This window comes from Carettochelys insculpta, chromosome 6 (assembly GCF_033958435.1).
Source record: "Carettochelys insculpta isolate YL-2023 chromosome 6, ASM3395843v1, whole genome shotgun sequence".
NCBI lineage: Eukaryota > Metazoa > Chordata > Testudines > Carettochelyidae > Carettochelys > Carettochelys insculpta.
The window spans coordinates 105556798-105578176 of NC_134142.1; the positions used below are offsets into that span (position 1 = coordinate 105556798).

The 21379-nt window shown below is 42.0% G+C and overlaps 1 protein-coding gene across 1 annotated transcript in view; it reads right to left on the minus strand.

Moving 5' to 3' along the window:
* Positions 1 to 5646: 5646 nt before the first annotated feature.
* The window catches only part of PIK3C2A (phosphatidylinositol-4-phosphate 3-kinase catalytic subunit type 2 alpha), a 104450-nt gene continuing 88717 nt past the window's right edge, over positions 5647 to 21379 (minus strand). The window contains exons 27-33 of the mRNA XM_074997736.1: positions 17648 to 17855; positions 12563 to 12687; positions 10569 to 10686; positions 10394 to 10475; positions 9911 to 10020; positions 9554 to 9679; positions 5647 to 8868 (exon numbers count right to left, since the gene is read on the minus strand). Coding sequence (XP_074853837.1) covers positions 8686 to 8868; positions 9554 to 9679; positions 9911 to 10020; positions 10394 to 10475; positions 10569 to 10686; positions 12563 to 12687; positions 17648 to 17855 — 952 coding nt within the window. The 3' untranslated portion in view covers positions 5647 to 8685. The remainder of the gene's footprint in view (positions 8869 to 9553; positions 9680 to 9910; positions 10021 to 10393; positions 10476 to 10568; positions 10687 to 12562; positions 12688 to 17647; positions 17856 to 21379) is intronic.

Sequence of the window (21379 nt, forward strand, 5' to 3'; positions counted from 1 at the left end):
AGGAGAGGTTTCTTAGGCCACAGATGCCCAGTTTCTCCCAGGAGTGACAGCACCAGCTGTCAGAAGAGACAGTCCTTCCAACCCGTCCTGGGGAGAAGACCCCAAGGGGTGCCCCTCTGGGATGTAGCTTTCCCCCTCCTCAGGCTGGCTGCCTTCCAGCTCTCCCTTCCCCTAGCCTCTACCTGCGGACACCCCCCCCTCCCCGATTCAAAGCCAGCTCGGCTCCTCCCTCCTCTTTGTTCAGGGCAGAGTTGTCACCTGCCAGCTGTAGCCCCAGGATCATCCTTTGCCCCTGGGAGCTATTCGGCTCTTGTTGCTCATATCTAGCCTGAGTCTCCCTTTTGCACTCCCCCCACTCCATCACATGCTGCTGCTGCTGCTGCGGGGTGTCCCACCCCCTCCTCCTCGGGGCCCCTCGAGGTTCCACTCCCCCCTGCCCCGGGGATGGGGCATGGCACTGTCGTGCGGGGGGGGGGGAGGGCAGGGGCTGATGCACTCCTGTGAGGGACATGGCCCTGCTGTCCTTGGGGCCATGGCCATGTGAGCATGTGGGGGGCCCTGGACACATATCTATTACCCCCGCCCCTCAACCCCAGGGGTGTACACCAGAGGGGGGTACATACCTGTCGGTCCACTCCCACGGTCCGGAGATCCCCGGGGGGCGGAGGCCCGGCTGCTGCTCCGGGATGGCAGGAGGAGCATCTGCAGCCCGGATTCTGCGGAGAAGGAGCCCCCCTCCTCCTCCTCCTCCTCCTCCTCCTGCCGCGATGGCCCGGGGGTGGGCTCCGGGGGGGGGGGCCCCCGGGGTGCGGGGCTTACCTCCGGGGCGGACTCTGGGTGAAGGGCCTGCTGGGGCTCGTCGGCCGAAGTATCAAGGGTGGCCAGAGGGGAGGAGGTGTGCCGGGGGCCCAGGATGTCCCTAAGCTCCCTGTAAAAGGGGCAAGTGATGGGGGCGGCCCCAGATCGGTCGGCTGCATCCCGGGCCCGGGCGTAACCCTGCCGCAGCTCCTTAACCTTACTCCTGACACGGTCAGGAGTGTGGGCAGGGTGACCCCAGGCGGCCAGGCCCTCGGCCAGCTGAGCAAACGCAGCCGCGTTCCGCCTCTTGCTCCCCATTACCTGGAGCACTTCCTCCTCGCTCCAGAGCCCCAGCAGGTCCCGCAGCTCGGCCTTCGTCCAGGAGGGGCCCCGCTGCCGCTTGCCAGCCTGGCTGCCCGCCTGGCTGGGCTGGCTGCCCTGGCTCCCCTTGGGGGGGGGGTCCCCTGGGGGCGCTGGGGGGGGCTGCCGGGCGGCCATTGAGGGTCCTGTGCCTCCTGTGGCTGCTGAGGGACGTGCAGGCTGGCCGCACGTCTGAGCTGCTGCCTGCACGTTCCCTCAGCTTCCTGCACAGGAAGGGACGAGGAGGGGACCTTTAAGGGGCTGCTCCACGCGGCCACCATTGAGCTGAGGGGCTGGAGAGAGCATCTCTCAACCCCTCAGCTGATGGCCGCCATGGAGGACCCCGGAATTTCAAAGTTGCGGGACGCGCAATGACTACACGGTCCCTACTTCGACGTTGAATGTCAAAGTAGGGCGCTATCCCCATCTCCTGATGAGGATAGCGACTTCGACGTCTCGCCGCCTAACGTTGAAGTTAACTTCGAAATAGCGCCTGACGTGTGTCGCCGTGACGGGCGCTATTTCGAAGTTAGTGCCGCTACTTCGAGGTAGCGTGCACGTGTAGACACGGCTTATATCTATTTAAGTTCAAGAGTCAAAAGGTTTCATTTTTCTTGTAAAGCAAGAAACTGAGCTTTGCAATTATAGCACATTGTACTTGTGCCAGAAGAGGGAGCCCATCTTAACAGCCAGCATAAGATGGGCCATCAGCAACTCATTCTAGTACCATTCAGCAGGTGTTCTCAGAACATCTGAGCACCCTGCTGCAGTGCTCCAGTAATTGAGATGGGCAAGGACAGCTGCACATATACTATTATCTTATTTCCGTTACCACAATGCAAGAAGAAAAAAAATATAATTTTCCAATGCTTAACACTTTTAATTCCTGAAAAGAAATGTTATATTTTTGTATATTTGCTAGAAAGTTGTGCTTGTTTAGTCCTACAGCTGGAACATAACCATATTAGGATTCCTTTAGGAAAAAAACCTGGTGCATGTGATTGTAAAGGGAGAAACATCCTGAAAAAGTTGAATCCTTCAAACAAAACTCTTAATACTAGTAATAGCAATTTCTCCATTACACGTTGTTACTGAATTTATAATCTAGTAAAGGTAAATCATTAACTACTTTCCTTTTACTTCAGTTGATTTTTAAAACCTATATCAAAACATTTCCTACACGTAAGTTTTACAGCGATGATTTATTTTTAAAAGGCATCAGGTTGAAAGGAGAAGAAACATTAAGATAGGTACGAGAGTATGATTCTAAAACATGGAAAATCAATTCCCAAATTAAGTGGTAAATGATTACACTCATCCCTCACTCTATGAGCACAGTTGGTGCTTGTAAGTGAAAACTGGTAAGAGGAACACCAAATTCTCATTAAAATATCCGTAAAAGTCTCTGATTAGTTCCTAGAGCTCAGTGAAGGAGTGGCAGCAGGTGGCACTGCTTTTGAAATGTAAGTGAACCTTGGGTTTGGGGGTTGGAAAAGGTTAAAGGTTGGGGGCAGTTTGGGGCCATGAGTGGGAGGGAGGGTTAAAACCTGGTAGCTGGTTGGGTCTGTGAGGGTTTCAGGCTGCTGAAGGTTGGGTGTGTGGCTGGCGGGGAGGTGTCACCATGCTGCAGTAGGTTAGGTCTACCAGGCTGGTGGGGAGGGGAGAAGTGGGGGTCAGGCTGTCATGGGGCTAGTCTGCGGGGCTGGTGGAGGTAGTGGGGGGAGTGTCAGGCTGCTGTGGGGCCAGTGGAGGGCAGGGTGGTCAGGCTGCTGTGGGGCTGGCGTAGGTGCAGGGTTCAGGCTGCTACAGATTGGGGCTGGTGGCAGGGGTCAAGCTGCTACAGGGCTGGGGGTGGGGGGCAGGCTATGGGGGTTTGGAGTCTGCAGGGGGTGGTCAGGCAGCAGGGGGTTGGAGCCACAGGACAAGGGTAAGGCTCATATTGGCAGGGGGAGTTCACTTGTAGAGTGAACAAAGGTAAGTAAAGGTGTCCCTTGTTTGAGTCAGTACTCATTAGTACTCCTTTAGCTGTAGCTTGGCTTATAGAACACTAGAACTGGGAGGGACTTCAGGGTCCTTGAGTCTAGTCTCCTGCCTTCACAGCAGGACCAAGCATCATCTATACTCTCTCTGATAGACATCTAACCTCCTCTTAAATATTTCCAGTGATGGAGATTCCACAACCTCCCTATGCAATTTATTCTAGTGTTTTACCGCCCCAACAGGTAGTTTTTCCAAATTTCCAACGTAAACTTCCCTTGCTGCAGTTTAAGCCCCTTACTCTTTTTCCTGTCCTCAGAGGCTAAGAGCTATTTCTCTCCCTCCTCTTTGTAACGTTTTTAGGTACTTGTAAATCACTGGCCGTGTCTACACTAGCCAAAAACTTCAAAATGGCCATGCAAATAGCCATTTTGAAGTTTACTAATGAAGCACTGAAATACATATTCAGCACCTCATTAGCATGCAGGCAGCCACAGCACTTCAAAATTGATGTGGCTCGCCACCGCATGGCTCATCCAGATGGGGCTCCTTTTTGAAAGGACCCTGTTTACTTCCAAGTCCCCTTATTCCTACGAGCAGATGGGAATAAGGGGACTTCAAAGTAGGCAGGATCCTTTCGAAAAGGAGCCCTGTCAGGACGAGCTACGCGGCAGCAAGGCACGTCAATTTCGAAGTGCTGCAGCTGCCCGCATGTTAATGAGGCACTGAATATGTATTTCAGCGCTTTATTAGTAAACTTTGAAATGGCCATTTGCGTGGCCATTTCAAAGTTTGGGGCTAGTGTAGACATAGGAAGGAATAATCAGCTTCACACATACAGGCTAAGTAGAGCACTATGCATTTGTCCTTATTAAACTTCATCCTGTTTACCTCAGGTCATTTCTCCAGATAATTTGAATTATGACCCCTCCCAGCTGGGTATCATCTACAAGCTTAATAAGCATACTCTGCCACTATGTGAATTGTTGAAGATACTGAACAAAACCTGTCCCGAAACAGATACCTGCAGAACCCCACTTGTTTTGCCGTTCCAGCATGATTGTGAACAATTAATAACTATTCTTTGAGAACAGCCAGTTATGCATCCACCTTATAGTAGCCCCATTTAAGTTTTATTTGCCCAGTTTATTGATAAAGAGATCATGCTTGAATGTTATCAGATGTCTTACTAAAATCTAGGTATACCACATCCACCACTTCTTCCTTATCCACAAGAGTTATTATTCTATCAGCTATCAGGCTGATCTGGCATAACTTGTTCTTCACAAATCCATGCTGGCTGTTGCCTATCACCTTATTTTCTGACACATGGTTGTAGGTGAATTCCTTCATTGCTTGCTCCATTATCTTTCCTGGCACAGAAATTAAACTGATTGATCTGTAGTTTCCTGAGTTGCTCTTATTTCCCTTTTTATAGATGGGCAGCCTGCTGCAATCTCGCCCAACTTTCAGGACTTTCCAAAGATGATAGCTGAAGGCTGAGGTACTTCTATGAGGTCCTTGAGTATTCTAGGATGCATTTCATCAGGCCCTGATGACTTGCAGACATAACTTTTCTTAGTAATTTTTAACTTTTTTTATTTTAATCTTCTAAACCTACCCCCTCACCAGTAGCATTCACTGTGTTAGGTATTCCTTCAGACTTCTTGGTAAAGACCAAAACAAACTCATTAAGCACCACAACCATATTCAAGTTGTGTTGTTTCTTCCTCCTCACTGAGCAATAGGCCTACCCTATCCTTGGTCTTCCTCTTGCTTCCAATGTATTTATAGAATGTCTTCTTGTTACCCTTTGTGTCTCTAGAACAAGAAGTCTTGTGGCACCTTATAGACTAATAGATATTTTGGAGCATAAGCTTCCATGGGCAAAGCTTATGCTCCAAAATATCTATTAGTCTATAAGGTGCCACAAGATTTCTTTTTGTTCTTGAAGCTACAGACTAACACAGCTACCCCTCTGATTTATGTCTCTAGGTAGTGTGAACTCATTTTGTGCCTTAGCCTTTCTAATCTTGCCCCCCTGCATATTTGTATTGTTTGCTTATATTCATCTTCTGTAGTTTGTCCTAATTTCCACTTTGACTCTTTTTATATAAGGTCTCGTAATTAACCCAAAGCGGTCTTATGTCATACTTTGTATCTTTCCTACACAGTGGAATAACTTGTTTTTGGGCCCTTAACATCTCTTTGAAAAATTGCCAATTCTCTTCAGTTTTTCCTCTTAGTCTTGCATCCCATGGGATCTTACCTACCAGCTCTCCAAATTTACCAAAATCTGCCTTTGTGAAATCCTTTGTTTTGCTGTTCTCCCTTCTACCATTTATTAGAAGCATGAAGTCTATGATTTCAGGGTCACTTTTTCCCAGGCTGCTTTCCACTTTATGTAGACTTCTCCTTTGCTTTCAAATAAAGTTGCATACAACTGAGGGTACAATTTGGCCTCAGATTTCTTTTTGCATGGAGATGGGAGGAAAAAGAGAAAGCACAAAGTTCTTTACTCAAGAATAGTATTTAATGTAGGACAGTTATGGAGTCACATAAAACCCATTCATTACAGGTAGAGTTTTGATGGCAATAATGTACATCTTCATTAGCTATCAGTATAATAGAAATATTTGGTTCTTACAAAATGTATAGACAATGTGAGGCAGACTACCATATTTGCTCCCAATGTGTTTAACCATCTGTGAAATATTTACATTTTAATCACAGTATGAGAGTAAATCACAAGAAAATTGCGTATGGTTTGTCAGAATCGTGCAATATTGCCCAAACATTTTTCCCCCTATGTAACATGCATATCCTGAAAATACTGGAAATAAGATTTAATTTGAAAAAATCATAATACTAGAAAGAGCAGTCACTTTAAGGCAAGATACTGAGATGTCTACATGATCTTATTTTTAAAATTATAGAAGTGAGAACTTCTTAATCAAAGATTGCACGTTTCTACATATAGGTACCAGTAGATCATAAAAAGGCAGTAATAAAAACTTCAGTGCAAAGTCCTAGTTTAGGTTATTTAGTAGAGAAAAATGAGGTGGTAACTATTCTGAGAGGAAGCCATTATTTTCCCTATATCAAAACATAGGCTCAGAGTATTTTATTTCTGACTGCAGAGTGGATATGTTGCATAAAATGCAGTATTTTTACTATATCAAATAAGGTATAAAAAGCTGTTGAGACTATATTCATTTTAAGACACCAAATGAATGTAGTAGCTAATTTCTCAGTTTTAATGTGTTTTTCTCTCATGCTTATTTTATTTCTCCTTTAATAATAAAAATATTAACAGATAATCAAAAGGCTTGACCACCGCTTTTTTCCCTAAATCCATCGAGTAGTGCAAAGAAATGCCAAGTCAGTGCAGTTCCTCTAATATTTTAGAGAGGACCCAAGACTAGACTTTGCAAACAAAAAAACCCATGACCCTAAAAAGATTTAGCCAATGTGAATTTTGTAAAAGGGAGGGAAAGGCACAGAAATCAGTCGAGCTATGAAGAATATTGTTAAACCAGAGATCAGGTCAAATGCTAACAATCATACAGTACTATATATTTTCTAACCAAAGTCCAGACAACCATTACACTCGCAAAAATCAATTTTAAAAAAGCATTAGGTTTCTACTTATATTTTTGTGCTGTAAGACACTGTGCTGTAATAACACTGCAAAAAGGCAGCATGTATTGCTTTAAATTTATTTAACAATGGAACGTTTCACAAAAACAGTAGTCTACTTTCCTGTATCTAAGTGACTTGTGGTTTTCATGATGGAATGGAGTTAAGTCTTAAAAACATCAAGTGAGCAGGAAATAAAAATCTAGTTATATTTACTAGGTTACTATTTACATGCTTTTCATCAATTGAATGAAAAATTATGCAAAAAGACAGCTAATAAAACTGGGATTTTGGAATTATTTTAATCAGCTCCCTTTAGTAATGACCTAGTTTAGCAATCAGACATTCTTACATTTTTATTGTAATCATTCCTAAGAAATTGGACTGTGGGTGTTTTAGGCACCATAAGAACATTCAATTGTACTTTGCTCTTCTAGTTACAAAGATGAACTGGTCATTATATTTGGGGGTGGGGAGGGCAGTGAATCTGAAGAGCAAATAAAATGGATTGTCAGTTTCCTGTTCTGTGTCTTCATCATTGCATATTTTACTTTCCTGGGTAGTGGCAATCAGTACTATGGTCGGTCATTGTCAGCCTTCATTGAAAAAAGTGTTCTAAAACAGTGCTAAAAATTGTGCAATTTACACAGTCTTCACACAGCTTTGTCAAAAGAGAATAGACTGTGGTCACCATAAACCCATTAGGTGAATAAGAAAATGTATACAGGTATAGTGCAGCCAGGCTCAGAGTAACTAAATCACATACGTGAGATAGTAAATTATATTTGCACCCTCTGATATTTTAAATACATCATCATACACAGGAGTAACAGTTATTTTTACAAGAGGTGAGGGACTGACAATTGTAGTTTGAGCCAACTAATCTAACAATGCAAATCATTTTGGACTTGGAACATATCTGCTGTTGAAGTCCTATGTTCTTCAAGTAAGGACAACCAATTACATGAAGTTGTAGGGTAGGGTATTTTTTACTGTGCAAATATCATTTGTGGCCTGATAGTTGAACCCACGTCCCTAGATGAATAGCTAATGCATTTGGGGATTGCACTACTGAGAGCCTTTAAATGTTAAGAACGGTTTTAAAATGCTAGAAGACCACACACTCACCTGGTACCACAAACTACCTGTTATCCTCAAAGTTTGCAAATGATCAGTGACTTGCACAGAAGACTTCACTTAAACAGACTGATTAGTCTTACTTAGATAGCTGGTAAGAAACTCAAACAATGTCTAGAAAACAAGAGTTTGTTAAACCTGGCTAACAGGTAAATATTTTTTAAATTTCAGAAATTAGGTACAAGAAGTAATTGAATTGCAAGTAAGGCACCACTATTTACATCTCCCATTTTGGGCACTCCGTCTGATAAAGGTTTCAAAGGCATTTAATCCCAAAATTTAAACAATTTTTTCCAGCTGTTTTGTCCAATTCCAAATCTGACCATTTTACTGATCACTGATGCACCAATGAATTGCGAATAGTGGGTACATCGTCATGCCCACCGTCTTTCTTCTGGCATTCCACAGCATCTTGCCATATATAATGAAACACAGGTAACAGAATATTGTACTATATCCACAGGCAAGTGATTAAAATGTGGCTGAACTGAGACAATGAAGCCAAAAGAAACTATCTGAATATTCCAGGGATGATTTAAAATATTAGTTACCTGCAAGAACTAGGATTACAAAATTAATTTACATTAATGCTTGGATATTGTCACATAAGCACAACACAGGTGGTTTCTAAAGAGCCTGTCATTTCAGCTTTGTGACAGCTGGTCCAACACCTGTTGAAACAGTCTCATTTTAAAATGTTCAAGTTAATTTCAAGTAGAAAGAAATGCACAAGTGAGCAGTTGTTTCACTCCTGGTATTGTCAGCTGTAGGAGTTCACAGACGTGTTGCAGCCGTCAGTTTATACCAGTTAACAGTCTCTTTGCTCAAGTTGAAATCCTTTAGGGACAACGTAACTCCACCCAGGTAGATGTTCTCACGCAACGATTCTGCGCTGAGCACACTTAACTGAAGGTCCCTCTGCTTCAATGTCTCCTTACTGTATCCATTATAAATAAGCTATAAAAAAAAAAAAAACAGCCAATGAAAGCTACAACAATTTGTTAGATGTCCAGAACAAATTGTAAGGACTGTTGGTTGGTAAATCCCGGGGACTTAGAGATGGGCTCCTGGGTTATTCTCCAGAGTCTACCACCAACTTTCTGTGTGATCCTGGGCAAGATTACATTTCACTTATCCTCTCTGAGGAGGGCATATTTCTCTGGCTGCTGAGTAACTTCACAGAGTATCCCAAATAGCTTGGATAGAATGCTGTTTTGTACAAAAACTTCTAAATCCAATCAGTTCTGAGCAACCAGAGAGCAACTAGAGATGAGTTAATGCTAACGTGTTTTGTGAATTCAAATTAGAGTTTGCCAGTCAATATTTGGTTCTAAGATTGCCCACCCCATCCTTCCAGAGTTAATCATCTTTACTGAGAAATTTCTCCTTTACCACATTTAAGGTATTCCTTAATTGTAATTGCTTAATTACACCATCTTTTTTGGATTATGGATAAGAAGCAGGGGAGAATAAACCTGGAACAGGAGCGTGCACATTCATAATGCATAATCTTTTGAGGGTGCAACGCAATTTACTGACATGTTTAACTGGAATTATTTGTCAGGCTTTAATATAAATTGTAGTATTGCATTTATTTATGAAAAAGTTACAGAATCTTTACCAAATAACCCATTTTTCTTACCATTTCATTGAATGTTGGGTTCCTTGTCTTCCGTGTGATTTTGGTTTTGCGTTTGGATGTTTTGTTTGTATCGGGAAGTAAATATGTTTTTACATAAGGATTTGGATCTGCACCATCTTCAGTAACCTGTAAATACAGGGAATGAAGGTTAGATATACAACTTGAAATGTCTGAGTATCTTTCCCTCCAAAGAAATGCATTAGATGCCTGTGTTCACCACAATTATCTACCAAGATCAACTGCTCATAATCAGACTAATAGAAGATAGATGTTTTTATAGATATTTCCATTCTGTCTCTCACATACACACTAACATACCACAGTATTCTGTGAGAGTTATTCACTTTCTTCACTCACCAGGTCTTTAATGTGCATCACCATGATAAACAGAGTGCCATTTCTATATGAGATGGACAATTTTACTTCTCCTCCCACTTTGCCCGAGGTAGGACTTGATGGACTTGCATCTAAAAATATGCACACAAGTTATTTTCCTTTACAAACTTTTCCATCTACCAATTTACTAATTAAATGTACTGAAAAAAGAGAATTAGTGAGAGTACTGGACTATATTTGATATGATTTTTAAAAAGATTAAAAAAAATCATGAATATACATGTTTTGATAGTTCCTTAAACCATACGATATAGGATTTGCCCCAATGAAATTTGCAAAGTAAAGGAGTCTTGAATGTAACATAAAGACTGTTTTTTATGAGGGGAAATGATTAAACTATGGAATCATTTCTATATTGTGCAGTACTGTGGTACTTTCAAGTCTTTCATATTATATTGCAGTCATCCAATTTACCACTTTGTCCCCAAAAACTAGTGTTCCTACCTGCATGCTTAGATAGTCCATCTATTCCTTCAGCTTTTTCATCACGGAGTAAAGGGTGAAAAAATGTATAAACAAGATCACACTGCATTTGGGGAAAAAATGTTACATGTTAGTTTAATATGTATTAATTTGTGAGAGTCTGAACTAATTCCGCTGAAGTTCTCTGAGCAGTCACCTCTGACACCTCTGCTGAACTGTTCATCACACTCTGTATGTAGCTGTTCAGCTCTACTTTTCTTTTGGCTGCTACATCCTTTATGTGAGTTCTTCCCAGAACCATCTTATTAGGAAAGCTACAAGAGAACAAGATGCACTTTGTTACTAATTTTACTGGTGTAAGTTAAGATTTAAGTATAATGTCAGTCCTGAAGTGTTGATATGTATTCTTGGCAATGAAGTCATGACTTGAGACAAAGCACATTAGTGTATTTGCTTAGAACATAACTATTGCATTTGCTATATTCCATGTTACTAACAAAAAATACTCTCAGACACATTAAGGTTGCAAAGTCTGGCACTCTGCAGTGCTAGAAATAAGGCTGCATTGTGCAAGTTGAATTCAGCCCCTTTGGGTATATACAACGCGATGCAGTCTTTAAAGTACATGGACAACATACTAACATTGACATACCTTCTATTGCAACATCTGCCTTAAATGAACAATGAATAAAAAGCTGCTCAGTGTTGTTTTCTCATTCTTCAATGTAGTTCAGAGTGCCTTATGCATTTTAAGCATAGCGTCCACTGATTTCACATGCAGTTGCGAATTAGACCCAATGGTCTCAAGACAGGCACCCAGGAAAAAATCAAATAGACAATTTGTGATTGTCTGTGAAAAGGTCTGTTTACAGGACTTGCCCAGCATCAGAGAGAAACTCTGACAGAACAGAGAATACAAATCAAGGGCAGCATTCAGCTGCCTTAATCATAAGACCATCTTATTTTTCTGCCTTCGTAGGCCTCATTCACTACACACACCTCTTGCACCTTGTGAAGCAGGGGTCCTAGAGACAACGTCCTTCACTGCATAACCCTGATTTGTACCAGAGCAAAGTCCAGCCTGTACACTAAATGAGGCTAGGGTCCTGTGGGGAAAAAATAGCATATGCGCATCTACATACACAAGGCCAATTAAGATTACCCAGCCCTTAATTCTAGCACTGAGTGCTTGACTTTGCAACCTTAATTTTCTGTAGTATGTAACCTAGCTTTTTCTTTTTTTTTTTTCTTTTTAAATAACCAAGACAGAAGTTCCATGATGTGTCATATCAACTCACAGGGGTCATTGGCAGGAATGGATTCTTGAGCTACATCACACCAACCTCTACCACTTGAGCTAATGCAGTTATTGACAGCAGGTAGACTGACTGGTTATCATCCTGTGTGGGGACCAACATCATACTGGGATGGGATACTTGCCCAGTGGGCTTCCATAATTATTTGCTGATAGAGTTTATGCTAGTCAACCACCCACACCTCCTGCTCTTGTTTCAGTCAGACGGCTTTTTCCTCCACAAGGCCTTGGCCCAGCAGAGGCAACACAGAGCACAGGAGAGAGAGACTGCCTGCTCTCAAATCCAGCCCTGGTACAGCCCAGCAATTGCAGAGCACATCCTGACCTGTTACAGCCTGAAAACTGCTCAATGCACACAAAGTCTTTGGGGAATTCAGCTGCCAAAATATAAAAGTCATCTCCACTGAACACATGCAAATTGATTTTTCAAAAGTTTACATCTTGGCCAAATATGAGTGGATTTTTCAAGGAACAAGGTAGATCCTTTACCAGATTTTATTCCAATCTTATCAGGGCATTATAGAAATGGTTGTGACTTAAATGGCAGCAGCTCTTAGACATTTCCAAAATTGAAATAACAATGGATCTTTTAAAAGAAAAGGGTGTGTATATCTAAATGATATGAACTTAGGAAAACGTAGTGCAGGAAGCTGATGTCTTGCTATGACAAGAAACTTGCCCTCTTCAAAGAAAGGCATCAGCTATTTTTGCTGTCATCTGCAATTAGATACATTTCTGGATATGAGCCAAATAGAGAAGTTATCCCCCTTTATTCCAACATTTATGCTAAACACTAAAAATTCAGTGAAAGAAAACTTTATAGAATCCCTTTTGCTGCTTATACAGGACCGGAGCTATCTTAATTAGGAACATACCCTGGTAACTTCCAAAGAGGAAAGCGAATACCAAGTTTGTTATGAAGTTCTTGAAACTCATCAAATGTCCGGAAGACAAATGTTGGTTCAACTTGCCCCTCTCTCAAGACTCTCACCACATAGATCTGCCAATGAAAACAGTGTTTTATGTTCTTATCTTCATAGGAGGACATTAAGTAGGTTCCCCTTGTAAGTTAGATTTATGTTTTAGCGCGTACAAATGAAGAGAATAGCACTAGTTTGGCTCAATAGTTACTTCACTCTTCTAAACCATGGTTCAGATCCCACACCAGGATGTAGGTTTATACAAATACATATACTAAAGTTTTTAATACAGTTGTAAGTTTAGCCTTCCATCAAGTGGGCAAAAATCTCACGTATGCAAATTTCCCATGGCAGTTTTCAGCATCCTTGTCTAAATCCTATCAATGGAACCAGTTTAGGAGGAGCTCTGTGAATCAAACAGTTGACATACTTTTGAAACGCACAAGCACAGCATAATCTCCAGGAGTAACAATATTAATCAGAAGACAGAGTGAATACACACACACACCTCAGATTCTCAATGATTCCACATTTTAAAAAAATGTAGTTTGGTCAGACAACTGCACAGAGCCGAACAAATCTATGATTACCCACAGACCATGTTTTTGGAATGCATGTAGATACAAACTTTGACTCAGCACAGGGCTGTACAATGATCATTTAATCAGATGCAGCAGTAAAATAAACTAAGTATATTCCAAATGAAACAATTATTCACATTATGCATCATAAAATAATCAAAGGGTTACTAAGAAAAAAATCAGACTATAGAGAAAAAAATCAATTGGACTGTAGTAAAAGAATAATATACACAACACAGATTGCAATATATAGATATTTATAAACCCATAACACTACGTGCAATACTGGTCACCAAGCCACAGGATAGGTTTTTTGTTTTTTTTTTTTTTTTTGGAGAGAATGCTGTGCACTGCAACAAAGATGACAGAAGACCATCTTAAAAAGAGAAAAAAATACCACACATGCTTGAGCAGAAAGCAAAGGCAAAGCAAAAGAATTGTAAAACAAAGACTGAGTGTGTCAATAGGCAGATGTTCGTAGTGTCAAAGCTGTGCAGTTTAGAAATTTGGTTAAAATTTAGTAAACTAAGAGAAAGAACTCCAAAGTTTACCTGATTAGATCAAACACCACCAGAAACCCTCACTAATCTGGCCATTTGATAATTCTAAGACTCCAGGAAGTCTCACCACACTTTTTGAACTGTTAATAGCAGTAAGATATATTACAAGAGGCACTGTTGTTATAAAGTTTTATCGAGGCTGTGCATCAAACTGCTGCAAGGTTGATGAAGTAATCCAATCTTTTTTCACATTTCCTAGTTTGAATTACACCTATCCCTCGATTTATGAACGTAATTTGTTCCACGAAAACTGTAAGGTGAAAATTCAAAATTAAAGTTGAAATTCTCATTAATTTCAATATAAAAATTGACCGGTTTTTGACTCCCCAAAAAAGTTATACGCCACTATACAATCATAAAAATAAGAACAATCCTACTATATTGCTAGTCAGTTCTTAGATAGTGGTGAAGAACTCGCGTGGACACAAGTTTCATGGGATTATCTGTATCATCATTGGAAACAGATGTGTAGCGATTTCAACCTCCTTAACTGGGGTTTTAATCTTCAGCTTTTGAGGTTGAGGATCAGCTGACTGAGTTTGGGAGGAAATGAGGACGACGAGGGTTGAAAAAAATTACAGAATGAAGAAGTTTGTACTACAGCCCTCTTTTTCCTGTTGTGCAACTTCTGATAGCCTGAAACAGCTTCATAAATTTGTTGCTTGCACGTTGAACACCATTTTAAGTTTGGGTCATTGTCATTGAGAATTAGTAAAGCTGCCTCCAATGCACAGAAGAACTGAGTGTGTTTTAGTGTCCAGCGTTGTGTGGTTCGTCCAATATTTCCTCCTCCTTTCTGATAACCTTTCTGCATCCAGATGAATTAATTCTTCATTAGTCAAATCTTAACTGTGTGACAACAGGTCTTTATCATCATCTGTATCTACCTCATTGAATTCTGCTCGAGTTAATCCAGTTGCATGATAGAATTTGAATGTCTTTCACTTCACCCTCAAAACCACAGAAATCATGAACATTTTGACAATAGCTTTTTCCAAACACCATTCAGGATACTTTGAGTAATTTTATTCCATTCAGTTGCAGTATTTTCTACAGCCATCTTGATGTAGTTCTTCCACAACTGCTTAATGGTTGGTTTGACTTCTGTCTGATAGAGATACCTCATCCCTAGTTGCAGATAGTAAACTTTAAATGTAGCAATGATGCCTTGATCTGTTGGCTGAAGGATGGAAGTGGTATTTGGGGGCAAAAAACCACTCAGATGTTATCAATGTCAAAGACTATGGTGATATGAGTGGGAGTATTATCGAGGATCAGCAGATGTTTATTATCCAGATTATTTTCAGCACAAATATTTAGAGATGAATGGTAGCTTGTTGTTACGTAACCAGCAAAAGCCTGCTTTGTCACGCATGTTTTTCAATTAGAACACCGGACCACAGGTAATGATGCCTTGTTTAAGCCTTTAAGCACCCTCAGATTTTCCAAATGATAAACAAGGAGAGGCTTCAATTTCACATCTCCTTCCACATTTCCACCAAGAAGTAGTGTCAGTTAATCCTTTCAGGACTTGAAACCTGTTGCTTGTGTTTTATCCCTTGAAATAAAGGTTTGAGAATGCATTGTTTTCCAGAAGAGCCGCATTTCATCAACATTAAAGGCTTGTCCTAGAAAATATCCACCATCAATTATTCATTGCAATGCGATTGGGAAAATGTTAGCTGCCTGAATATCAGCAGATGATGCTTCTCCTGTAAGACACAGACTATGATAATGTGAACGCACTTTAAAGCGCTCAAACCGACCGTGACTTGCTTTGAACTTTACTTGGGTGGCCCCAACTTGCCTCTCCTCTGCGGCTTTCTTCTTCAGCCTCCTCAAACAAAGACAGGGCTTTACTCCGTATGATGAGAAAGCTCAAAGACATGTTCCATTCATTATGGCTGTTGATCCAATGTATTAAGTCTATCAAGTTTACACATTATGGCTTCCCTGGCCTTTGTTATTCAATGCAACTTTTAACTCTACCAACATACACTTCTGACATTTCTTTCTACGTGAATACCATATGCAGGGTTGATGCTGCCAAGTTCATTTTGATTGCTGGCCCTTTTCAATTCTTTTAACAACTTCAAGTTTGGTAGCCATGGATATTGCTTTCCTTGGTTTTTTGGCCTTTGTGACAGCTCCTGAAGAAACTTTCACATTTAGGACCCATGATGATCACAAACAACAAAAGATATTGGAAGATTAAGATCACTCACAGTCAGGAGGACACAAATACAATGAAGCATGTGAACCAACTGGGAAGAGCTGGGCGGCTGAGGGAAATGAGACAACCTCGCACTGAGTTCTGCTATATTCCTCCATGCTTGTTATTCACAAAGCAAACACTCGGATGATTCTGATTCTTCTTTGTAGCAAAAGTGTTTGTAAATTGAAAAATAGGTATAAATTTAGATTGTTGTAGTGAAAATTCATAAATCAAAAGTTTGTAAATTGAGGGATAAGTGTAATCAGTTTTTAGCATAAATTAAGTTCTATTGCAAATGAATCCTTTCGTAGTAAATTTAAAATTATATATAGCTACTTGAAGGTTGCTTATTGCAGATGGCTTTTGTACTTGGTGTGTTGGAGGATTTGTATATATTTGCAGTGGTGGAGAGCTCTGGGTGGCAGGAGCTACACTGGTCAACTGGATCAAAATTCAAGTTTGGTGAACTTATATCATATGAAGTAAGTATTATAGTTTCCTTTCTAAAATTAGAATTCTGGTCATAACAGTATGTAGAATCCAGTGAATATTAGTGACTAACCCCCTTAAAAACAGGGACTGCTAGAACTGTCTCCACATATGATGGAGCTGGGTCACCTAGGCATAGTGTGACTGGCTGCTGGAGACTATATAAAGAAATACCCCAGGATCAATCTGGGGAAGATGAGGGGTTAGAGAAGACCCTGAAGGAAGCCACTCCACAGGGAGTTGGCAAGAGACCTATGAGATCAGAAGAAAAGCTACCTGGGAGAAGACTGTACCCTCTCTTGAGCCTTCTGAAAGGTCTCTGGTAGCTGGGACCAAGCATTTTGAATTACTTTGTTTGATATACATTGTGATGATAAAGCCAGGCCAGAGGGAAGAACCTTGCACCAACTAATGTGGGCTTTGTTTTACCTACCCCGAATGGTGCACCTGCCCCTTTTCTTACACAATCTTTCACATCTTTAACTAGATGAAAGATGTATATTACATATACTGGACTATCACTGCATATCATTCACTCTCTTGCTTTAGAATAATAGTTTAGAGGACGTTATAATTACAGCAGCAGCCTGAGACCATTATTTTAGACTAGAGCAATACACAGAGGTTCAGAAAGGCAACACAATTTGGAAATTGGACAGTTCTGGTGTCAGGTTTGCCTAGTTGTACTATTTTCAATTTAAGGTTGCACCTAGAAGTCTGCTTTTTCCAAAGATCATGGGGTTCATGATCCTATTCTGTCCCACATCATCAAAATCTTCAGTTTGAATCCACCAACTATGGAGTGATCAATTTCAATGCTTGCTGCCTCTAGAGTCTGTATTCTGGTTCTCAGAGCCCCAAGTGAAAGATTCTGAACAGATTGGCAGAGCAGCTGTACTCAAAGAAGAATATAGTGATTTATTATATAGTGTATAATAAACTAATATTTCAAAGTTAAGCACATTAAAGATATGGAAAAGTAGGTGCGACATGCAATAACCATAACTGTCCTGACACCATGAGGAAAGAAATCCAACAGGTCTTCGAAAACAATTTAATCCGGATCCACAAATAATAAATGCCTTAATTATACTGTTATTGCATAGGTCTACTACAGGGCTGTTTGAGTGGTGGAAAGAAAATGTGGTGGTAGCAGAAAGCACAGCATTTAAGGACAAATAAAACTCAAACTTACATAATGTTTATCTGGATTGTATCTCTTTTGGTATGTAAACACGGACACTTCTTTGATTCGACCATCTTGCCTAAGTGAATATGTTTTAGGAGAAAATGTGAGAATGGGCTCATCGTTAGAAGGTAGGCCTGAAAACCGCAGCTGAGCCAGGTTGTGAATGAAGAAATTAAACTTCGTGGCAACGCTTCCCAAACTAGATTCAATCAGCCTATAAAAAAAGAAAGAAAAACTTCAAATGATAGAACACAATTACATATTCAGCATACACATTCCAATTTTGTTAGTCAGCACCTGAACTTCTAAGTTCTAATCATCTCAGGATGGGGGTGGGGAAGAAGCAGTGTTAGTCTGTAGCTTCACAAACAACAAGCAGTCCCGTAGCACCTTAGAGACTACCAAATTTATTAGATCATAAACTGTTGCGGGTTAAGACCCACTACTTCAGCTTGGATTGTTTGTCTCCTCCAGTCATCTGAAGAAGTGGGTCTTAGGGCATGAGCTTTCATGAGTAATAAATTTGATCACTAAGGTTCAACAAGACTGCTTGTTATTTCCAAGTTCTTGAGTATAAATAAACCCTTGATTTAACAGGCTAATGGGGGGTAGGGGTGTCTGTTAATGCTGGAAGTCTGTTATATCCAAATGGTTATACTGTCTATTGATGCACTGACCTTCCCAGCTCATCACTCACTCCTGCTTTCTGCCCCCTCCTTCACTTCCCCACCTCCTGCCCCATTCTCTCTCTCACACCACCATCTCCCTCTCCCAGCTACCAGGAGAGAAGAGGAATGCTGGCCTGGCTCCTTCCACCTCCCGCACTCTCAGTGCTGTGGCTCCTCCAGCCCCTGACTCCAAGCCGCCCACATGAAGGTAGAGCCTTGCTGTCCCCAGCCTGCCAGTGAGCATCAGCAGCCATGGTGTTCGAGGTTGCTCAGTGCCACTGCAGGCAGTGGTGGCCGACCCCCAACATGCTCCATGCACATGGGGCGGGGGGGAAGAGAGCTCCTCCATATCACCACAGGCCACCCCCACGCTGGTTCCACTGGCCTGTGGCCCCAGCCTCTGTAGTGGCTCCTCCAGCCCTGGCAGCCCCAGCAGCAGCTCTGGTGAGATTTCAGCATTTATTTCGGAAGGGCAGGGGGGCTGGCAGACAGCATCCAAAGTCCGTTATATCAGGGTCTGGTAAATCGAGGGTTTACTGTATATAATATCCTCACTAAGGCAAAAGGACACATTACATTTAGACTAAAACATGGTCACTGTCCACTGACATGACGATGTTCTTTCATTTATTGAGCTATCCAATACACAACTTCTAGGTAAAGTTCAAACAAAGGTCATCAAGAATTTGTCAAGGCTGTACCCATACCACTTTTTTCATTAATTTAGGTTAAATATTCAATGAATAATACACTAAGAAACCCAGTAGTTCAGGGTTGTCAGCCAAGGTGCCCTCTATTCTTCCCCATCTAGGTGAAGAAAAAAAAACTTTGTTACATGCACAAAGCACATGTGGATGCATAAGTAGAAAACACATGCTGCCGGCTGTGGACACTCTGCTAATTAGCTGGGCAGCACCTCAGTCTCTCCTGAGTGACCACCCAAGCACATATCTCCCAGGGAACACTGTTCTCAATCCTTTTCTTTGAGCCCCTCCTTCCCCTGCTACCCCCGCCCCCATGCTCTTAAACAACAGTTCCCAACCTTTTCAGTAACACTGCACACTTCAATGAGACAAAATTCCACTGCACGCCCTTTTTTCCCCCAGCAGAACTGATTTTCATAAACATCACATTTACTTAGATTTACTACGGTTACATTAGTCTCACTAGAGAGTTTTGGAACATAAGATATGTCAACACTAGGAAAAAGTCAAATTTTCTGAAGTCGGCTTTTTACCACTAGATTTCATATAGTCAAAGACGAGTGTCAACAAATGTCCAGAAAGTTAGTGTCTCCATTACCTTAGCTAGGTTTGACTGTGTCAGCAATGCATTGCGAGTACCTATTATCCCACAGTGCCTGCAGCCCCATTGCACTCTGGGTTTTTGCACCAGCGAGTTATGGGGGAAAAAATGCACCTCAAGCACTTGCGGGTGTCTCACATCCCAAACAGCAATGCTCCCAGCTCCTTTGCCATTGGAAAACAAACAGCCCAAGGAATTTCACACCATTTTTGGGCCATTTTCCCAAAGCCTACCACTGGTTCATGCCACTGCATGACACCACCATGGATCCTGAATAGCTGTAGCACTGTGTGTTATGGCCACTTCCTGAACCGTCATTCAGTATTTTATTAGACAAAGCCAATGGGAGGATGAGATGGATGAGGGTGATTTGGATGATACTGAAGAACAGGAATGCAGAGCTGTTGGCTGCTCTGAACACATTGCTTGTAGTGGAGCCCCTGTTCTGGAGATGTGAAACCAGCACACGCTGCTGGGACTGCATCGTTTTGGAGGTCTGGGACAACGACCAGTGGTTGCAGAAATTCTGCATGCGCAAAGCCACTTTCATGGAACTTTGTTATTTGCTGTATTGCTGCGCTGCAGGGCAGGGGACCAGCATGAGACCTGCTTTGACAGTTAACTAAGTGGCATTGTCTCTATGGAAGTTCGCAATGTTTGACAGGTGTTGGACAGTGGGAAATCAATTTGGGGTGGGCAAAATCTACAGTGGAGCTGCAGCAATCCAGGTAGCCAAGGCAATCAGTGCCCGTCTACTGCAGAAGACCATGACTCTGAGAAATGTTCAGGACATAGTGGATGGCTTTGCTCCCATAGGGTTTCCTAACTGCAGTAAGACAATAGATGGAATGCACATCCTCATCCTGGCCTCAGAATACATAAACTGTAAGGGGTACTTCTCCCTGGTGTTGCAGGCATTGGTTGCTCGCAAAGGTCATTTCACCGACATCTGTGTGGGATGGTTGGGAAAGATGCATGATGCACACATCTTTAGAAATTCAGGTCTGTACAGAAAGCTCCATGGTGGGACTTTATTCCCAGGCCAGAAAATCCAGATTGGCAACATGGATGTTCACACAGTCATACCAGATGACTGTGCTTACTCTGCTCCCTTGGCTCATGAAGCCATAAAGAGGCACTCTGGACTGCCTGAGGAACTACAAGCCAAGCAAGTGCAGAATGGTAGTAGAATGTGCCTTTGGCCATTTAAAAGTCAGATTCAGGTGCCTTTTGACCCATTTGGACCTTTGCCAAGCCAGCATCCCCGCCCCCCCACGGTTGCAGCCTGCTGTACTGTGCATCATATTTGCAAATCAAAGGCAGAAAATTTCACTCCAGCCTAGAGGGCAGAGGGGGATGCCCTGGGCAGTGCTTATGCACAGCCAGACACACGGGCATTCAGCAATGCCCATGCAGAAGCAATGGCAATTGGACACTTTGAAAAATAGCTTTATAAATGAGCAGACAGCCACATGAATCTGCTGCATTTAAGTACTGTGATACCACGCAAGCCCCCCAACAAGGATGTGTTTGACCTTTAGAAAAGCACCTCCAACTCCCCATGTAAACCAATAAATGATACCATGGTTTTCACAGGAACATTTTTATTGTGGGGGGGAGGGTTATGATTTAGGAAGCAAGAAGGGAATTCTGGCATCATGTGTGGTACAACGTGAGCCCTTTCGTAGTGTGGAGAGGTCCTGGGCGTGGACTGTGAGACTGTCCTTACCCTCCCACCCTGTGTTTGGGGCCCAGGCAACAGGGT